This window comes from Trachinotus anak, unplaced genomic scaffold (genome assembly GCF_046630095.1).
Source record: "Trachinotus anak isolate AG129_WGS33_773 ecotype Australia unplaced genomic scaffold, CSIRO_AGI_Tana_v1 ptg000019l, whole genome shotgun sequence".
Taxonomy (NCBI): Eukaryota; Metazoa; Chordata; class Actinopteri; order Carangiformes; family Carangidae; genus Trachinotus; species Trachinotus anak.
This window is the reverse complement of record NW_027273870.1, coordinates 5,891,393-5,899,289: the sequence shown is the minus strand read 5'-3', so window position 1 is coordinate 5,899,289 and position 7,897 is coordinate 5,891,393. Positions and strand designations below refer to the sequence as shown.

The window sequence follows — 7,897 nt, the reverse complement described above, 5'->3', positions numbered from 1 at the left end:
ATGGCTATAATCACAGGTACTACAGGTTGATATCCCAGTCATGCTACAGATGAATAGCATCAAATCATATACTCATGTACTACTACAGAAATGTGTGCGTATTATTTTATTCACTCTGTTACAAATCCTATTGACTAATCATTAATCATGGTGGTGGAAGAAGGAGAAAATAGAAAAACCACAGTTTAAAAGTTTTGGAATTATAATTAATGATGCATTCATGTGTACATCTCAATGATGTTACAGCTAATTTTTATTACTGCCTGGTAACTTTTAGATTTACCACCTGAGATCAATAAAGTATCACCTGATCTTAACTTATAATAATACATCAAATGTATTTGTTGATTGTATTTTGTTTATTAATCTGAATCTGCAAAGCAACATCAAATAAATTGCTTCAGGAATGTAGTTGAGTATAAGTATTAAATTGCAAGAAGTAACTCAGAATTGTACTTCAGTGTCATTAGTTATAGTGTTAATGGGATGCATGAACTCATCGATGAACTGATGCTGGTAATATGTGTTCAATTTATCACATAGACTGTATGATACAGAATATTCTGCTATCTTTTGTATACTTTACAGTAGGGTACCCTTTCCCTAAAAGTGTATGATGAATATAACAAAAAAAGCACACAGTGAAATCATGTGCACCGCAGTAATGTCAAGTCTTTATTGATATGGTGTCATACAGCAATACATAAGTAGTAATAACAATAAAGAGAATAGCATGTCAACTACATTCAATCCCTATGCTTTTGAAGTCATGGCAGCTCTAATAAAGGCTAAGAGATAATAATGATTAAACACCCCACTGAACAGAATCATACATATCACACACATGGCCAGAAAAAAAGCTGCTGGTGTTTTAAGGCATTTTACATCCTACAGTATTTGTTCTATGGCTAAATCTTGCTTCTTGGTTTTGGATGGGTGACATACTGTATCGTATTTTCAGAAAATGCAAGCTTTTGCATGAAGTGGTGCTGCATGTGCGCTTAGAAAAGTTTGGCAGTGCTTTAGAAGTAGTAGTGATATTTTTCTTGAGACACCCACGAAAACTCTTTTGGTTTACATTGGAAAGATAAAGGCTTGACATTTGCAGCCATGAACCATTCACCCATTGTTATAGCTGTTTACTATAAAATGCTGCTTTTATTCGTAAGTTCTTGTACTTCTGAGATTTTTATTCTGCTTGACACTGGAATTCAGTATTTCACAAAACAAAATATCCAACTTTCAGATTTGCCGCTCCCTCCAAAAAAATTGCAGTTATGATAGGCCACTGTGTAGAGATACAAACACACTTACTACAGTACTAAGATACTTGTCACGAGCCTCAGGTAAAACAGCAGGAACCCAATCCACGACGGTCTGACACACAGTAGTTTTTTGATTTCTTAATGTGAGTGCAGTTTGTCAGGGCATGGCTCGCCATGACCAACAGCAAGAGAACAAGACAGCAGTGCTAGAGTTGGCAGTGCGCAAGCAGGGAAACAAGCTACAATTCTTTCATACTGAAGGATTTCTACTGGTGAGGTCGTACTACAACAGACGTTTTATCCAGTCATGGCCACAGTTAAAAAGAAAGAGGTCAAGTTGTTTCAAACACCTCGTGGTCTGGCAGGTTCTTACAGAACTTGTGATGTACTTGAGTTTTGTTGGTGTGGATTTCTTCAAGCTGAGTGACATGGTATGGATTCTGGGGCTTAAATTAGCTTCAAGCATCATCGATGGCATGTGGGAAATGGTGTTAAATATGAATACAATTCATCTCACCCAGATGGATCATACAGAATCTCATGCCTTTGTGCTTAAGCACAATTCACAATTCAGTCTCTGATTAACTGAACTGCATCAGGAGAAAAACTTCCTCTTTCTTATTATTTTGTGTCCTTTACAGTATACTTGCCTAACTTCCCTTTTTCCCTGTATCCTTCATAGCACATTGTGCAAACTGTTCATCATTACCAAATGATGTATTTTTCATTCCTAAATAAGTGCCTTAAAGAGGACCTTTCCTCCTTAACTACACAGCATCGGCAGCAGAGATCTGTAGCCTATCTCCTAAGACTTATAACAGTCGTCTGAAATCTGGCCTACAGGCTATAGCAAGCATATGTCTATGACAGCTATTGATGAGTGTGCATGATGATGCTCAGCATGGTCAATGATGAAGACCTTTGAACTTTTAACAATGGGCTGATGGATTCCATGCAAGCATGACATCTACATACACCATGCAAATTATGCTCAATTAATACATTTGTTTTCTTGTTCGCTTCAAGTCTTCGTGTCATTTAAAAAGCTACAGTAATCCACTTTTGTTAAATAAACTTCATCTGGAAGTTAAGAAGAGTCAGTGCTGGCCTGAGGATCTTCATCCTCTGTTATACTGTTGTCATGCAGAGCTGTTGAACCACAGTCGAACCACTGACGCGCTGACTGTGATCAGAAATATTGTGCAAGAAGAAACCTAAGCAGACACTTGTGCTTTTGCTTCACTAAACTGTCATCATCACGTAAGGAGAATTTTATTTGTATCGTATAAGTGGGTGTAGAGAGAGTAACCGATACCAGCTGAAGTGTTTTTGAATGTTTTAAGTGCACACAGTAACACTTGCACACACATGCTTCCATTGGAATGTGTTGACAGTATCTCACAGCTTGTGGTGGTAGAAGTGCATGACCAGAGTTATCATCTACCTTGTGTTGGTATTACATACTGTTGCTGCTACCTAAGTGCTTGTTATCGTTTGATGTTGAGTTTGTGAAAGAGAACAAGAGAGAACAGATGTATTGTGGTTTTGAATAGAGTGATGGTTATAGTAGAGTTATAATGGATTTCCTTTGGGGAAAACATGTGGAGGGACAAAAGGTACGAGGAAGAATAAACCAACATAAAACAAACCTATAAACCCTGCACTCTATTTCAGATTTCAGAAACCTTGACAGTCTTGCTATGCTGATCATAAGAAGGCAAAGCAGGGCTGTCATCCTAGATCCCCACGAGTGCCACAAGTGTTAAGGCTCAAGGTTTGTTTTAGGGTGGGAGAGAGGAGAGGATTTGCGGGATAAATGGAAGGTTTAGGGGTCAAGAACAGGCTTACAGTACGCTCTTAGTTTTTCTGATTGGTGGGAATATCGTTGGAGTCTTGCTGCTTCTCCATCTTCTTAGTGGTGACCACTGTTTCCTCATAAACTTCACGCTGGGACACCTTGCCTCCAGATTTGTTCTGCTGCTGCTGCTGCTGCTGCTGCTGCTCCTCATCCTTGCCCTCCTTCTTGGAGCCCTTGCCAGAGCTGGTGTAGATGCGAGACTGGTAGTTGTAGCTTTGCCCAATGGAGGGGCTGGAATAGGACATGCCTGTCCCGATGCGGGTTTCCTCTCCTTCCAGGAGTTTCCTGCACGGAGGATAATATAGGTAAGGGTTTAGAAAGAATAAATAATGAGGTACAGGTGATAACATAAAAAGAAAGGGTGCAGCCATTCAACAAGGGAGACTGAATTTTTCGATAGCAGAAATATGTATATTAGTGTTTCAGACTCTTTCACTTCCACATTATAGATGTAATTGTAATGAACAATATTTGGGTTGTCCTTGAAAAAGGAACCTACCTGTAGGCTGCAATTTCAATATCCAGTGCCATTTTCACATTCAGCAGATCCTGGTACTCCCTCAGGTGACGAGCCATCTCGCTCTTAGTGGTCCTCAGCTCATTCTCCAGCTCTGCCATGTTTTCCTAAGGACAGTCGGCTAGAGGTCAGCATTTTCTGACAAACATTTTGTCTTATTTACAGAAGCAAAAGGCATAAAAAGGTCAGCCCGTCTACAGCGCAGGGGAATAATTACAGCACCTCATGTAAAATCTCCTGTTATTAACCTGTGCACTGTGTGGCTGGGGACTAGAGTCGTTTATGAGAAAATGGGTTGAAATGTTTGTCATATAAGTATTTTACTATTAGTGGTGCTGAATCACAAGCAGCACTTGTATAAATGTGCCCGTTCAGAGCTGATCCACTCAGAGGGCGTTGTCAGATGCAGCTGCTGAGCGGGTTGTCCCAGGGGAGCGAGTTTCAGCACCACGGACAGAGCCTGAGCCGCAGCTGCTGCTCCTGATTTTACGATTGCCCCGACATTCAGCCGATACTTCTTCAGAAAACAATAGGCTATAAAGAGTATTCATTTCAATATAAATAAACTTTTATGATACTGAAAATAAATGGTCGATTTTCCATATTATAATCCCTTTGATGTTCGGTTAATATGTGATTAAAAATGTAATTACCTGGTAGTTTCCAATCTCCACATTGTGCCTATCCTCCATCTCCCGGAGCTGCTTTTCCAGAGACTCGTTGGTTCCCCTCAGACTCTCTATCTCGATGGTCTTGGACTGGAGCTGCCTCCTGAACTCGTTCGCCTCTTCCCTGCTGGCGCGGATGGCCTCGTTACTCCGGGTAGCCTGCTCCGACAGGTCCGCAAACTTGGTCTTGTACCACTCCTCGGCGGACTGCAGGTTCTTGGATGCCATGGACTCGTACTGGCCGCGGATCTCTTTCAGGGCGGAGGTGAGATCCGGCTTGGACACCTCCATCTCCACAGACACCTGGGCAGCCTGGATCATGTCCGTCAGCTCGGCCACCTCCTCTTCGTGCACCTTCCTGAGGAAGTTGATCTCATCCAGGAGGGATTCCACCTTCTTCTCCAGGTCCAGGCGCACCATGGTCGCATCATCCACATCTTTCTTAAAAGCCTTGAGGTTGGCCTCCGCCTCCTCCCGCGCACGGAACTCCTCTTCGTATTTGCCCCTGACTTTCTGCAGGTCGTCTTCAATATTATCCCTCTCTATGATCAGCTGGGACTTCTCCCCGTTCAGTTCGTCGAGCTGGGAGCGCAGTTCGCGGATCTCCTGTTGGTACAGCTCAGCCAGGCGGGACGGCTCGGCCTGCCTCTGGCGCAGCGCGATCAACTCCGTCTCCAGCACTTTGTTGTGCTGCTCCAAGTTGCGCACTTTCTCGATGAACATTGCAAAGCGGTCATTAAGACCTTGCATTTGTTCCTTTTCATTGGTGCGGATGATTTTGAACTCATTGTTGAGGACGCTGCTCTGTGTCAGGTCGAAGGTCTCCAGTGGCATAGGCGAGAAGGAGCGGCCGGACTTTCTGCTGTACGAGCCCAGGGATGAAATGTTGCTCCGGGATAGAGAGGAGGACCGGTAACCCCCCCGTGAGGCGACGTTCATCGTTGTACGCGATGGAGAGGACGCGTAACGGGGAGAATCGCCGAAAATCCTCCGGTAGGAAGAAGAGGAAAAGACTTCAGATCCGTAGCTCATCTTGGCTTGAATGGAGACAGAGGAGAGCAGTGGGCGCGTCCCCTTTTTATAGGGGGACCAACCCAATCACTAATTAATGCCCGCTGGTAACATCCGGACCGATCCGCTCCAGATGGGTCAGGTAGTCCACTCTTTATAATCATTGATTAACATCGAGCTAGAGATGGATTTCAGTGGGTAACAATTAGTCTACATTAATCCTGACATTAGTCCAGATGTGCGGAGTTGGCACCGGTCTTTGTGTGGAGCAAATGGAACTGTCCTTTTTGGCGCAGTGGTGATGCGTCAGTGTTTGGTAGCTTGTTGCATATTTACACGTAAAACAAGAGAAAATAATAGCTTATTGAAATCAAATCCTTACGGTAACTCTGAGCCTATTTCCAGTGTTTCTGTGGCTGAGAAAACTGCTGAAAAATCTGATGATAACATTTCTACACATGAAGTCACACAAGTGTACAGTGGCGAGTTTAGGCAGAATGATGGTGCACTTTTCCTCCAAACTTTTTTTATTATACATTGGCTGTTTGCAACTGGTGGGCTGGATGGTAAAAGTACCTTTATTCATGTGCTCTAAAACACTGCAGTGACACCATCCACAAGACTTCTGCATCTGCAGTTTTGTGTAGTAATATATGAACCTAAGGTCTGCACATATTAATGAAGTTTTGCAGGAAATCATCCAATTGTGTTTGAAGATGTATTTGTTCTGCATCGATGGCGGGCCTACATTTTATGAGCAGATTTAGATTTAGATTTAGATTTGAAGTGAATTCGTCATGAAGAAAAAGTATAAGAATTACATTCAAAGTTACTCTAGGTGGTCGATAATGATTTGTTTGCTGTTGGGTTTGCAGAGCCTTTGGAGAAACAGAATCCCACTGACAGGCCTTTGCTGCCCTCTGTTGTCAAATCACTGCACACTGCAGGCAAATGTGATAATAAGCTGTTGAATGACATGAATGATATGAAATGAATCTAAAGTGTATGGAGGCTTCTGGAAATTTGGATGAATGTATGGATGAGAAAAATAATGTGTCATCCCTATCAGAGCGTTGTGCAGTACATTCAGACAGAAGTCAAACCTCAAAGGGATTTTCTCCCTCTTATATGTCCTATTTCAGACCAACACGAGCATCATAGATCAGTTGAGGAGCTTCAAACTAAAAGAGCTTTATAATTCATCCGAACACACTATAACTATACATCAGCTGAGCTGCCTGATGCCCCACAAGTGCCCCGGAGATATGTTTTCCTTCTCTCACAATTCATGGTGATATCAAGAGATGTTGTAAAGTGTGTGAAACAATAAAGTGCAAGGCTGCAAGATAAAGTAAACAAAGCTGTGGCAGAGGAGGCACGTAGTTATATGACGCCACTGTCAATAGTAAAGACTGTATACCCAAGCCTTTCAGGAGATATGGAATAAATCAAAAATTGTTGCAGCAAAGTATTATTCACTGAGAGGGTTTCGTTTCCATTTTGTGCTATTTTATCCTTATCTCGCACTACAATGGCTCTGCGCAGATGTTGGTCTGGGTCAAACCTTATCAAAATGGGACATTACATTTTTGGTAAATTAAAAAGTTTGGGAACCCTTGTCCTAACCTAAAGTCTGTCGTGAATGGAAGCACAACACATTTCATTTTATTAGTATCTTTAAAAGCTTTTGAATTACTTTTTTATCCCCTATTTTACTTACAGTTCAGTCCATTTGGACAGTGATACATATTCAGCTGCTTTAGCGCTCTACTCCTGCAGATATTGTGTGAAACGAAGCAATGACTGAGGTTAAAGTACTGACTTTTAGCACTGAGGATGGCTGAGGTTGTTCAAATCCATGGGGTAGACAGACTCATAACCTTCCCTTTCACTTTTGAACCAGATGAAAGGAGAATGACTGTCCCTCGGGTCACGCTGTAGCTGCTTTTTCTTTCAGTTGCAGTTTGCAGACAACGTGTAGACAATGACTGTCTACACAGTTTACGGAATACGTCCTCAAATTAAAACAGAAAGTCACTGCATTAACTTCAAAGTCATTGGTTCATTCCAGACCTACAACAAAGACTGTGTCATTGTCCAAACACTGGGGCTGCACTGTAAATACACTTGCACAAATGGCTGACTGTTGAACATCCAGTGGTGGAAAGTTACTGGGTGAATCTATTTAATGTAAAGTTAGATTACCTTATTAAAAAGGCTTAAAATTAAATTTAACTCCTTCTCCCTTTTTGAAAATCCAGAATCTTTGAATATACCAATATTTTTCAGTTTTATTTTCACTGATGTGTCCTACTTCACTGAAATGTCCCCTCTCAGTGTATGTGCATCGGAGGCTTCAAGTTTCCACATTACACCTGTCTGAATTTCATGCTGCACCATGCTTTGATCCTTGTTGTAATGTCACTTATTGGACTCGTATGTACATGTTTTAACCTCAGATTTAAAACAAGCACAGGAAAACTGCTCTTCAAAAGGACATTTGAGTGTGTAAAAACCAAAACACATTTTTGAGTGTAGGGGGGCTTTAAGGATCCGAGTATTTCATCCACCACTGATG

The 7,897-nt window shown here is 41.8% G+C and overlaps 1 protein-coding gene across 1 annotated transcript; it reads right to left on the bottom strand.

Annotated features, from left to right (window-relative positions):
• Positions 1-647: 647 nt before the first annotated feature.
• Positions 648-5,535, bottom strand: inab (internexin neuronal intermediate filament protein, alpha b). Its single transcript, XM_071504879.1, has 3 exons — positions 4,294-5,535; positions 3,623-3,747; positions 648-3,408 (listed from the first exon to the last, which is right to left on the bottom strand). The coding sequence occupies exons 1-3, from the start codon at positions 5,338-5,340 to the stop codon at positions 3,123-3,125; spliced, it is 1,458 nt and encodes a 485-aa protein (XP_071360980.1). The 5' UTR covers positions 5,341-5,535; the 3' UTR covers positions 648-3,122.
• Positions 5,536-7,897: the final 2,362 nt, after the last annotated feature.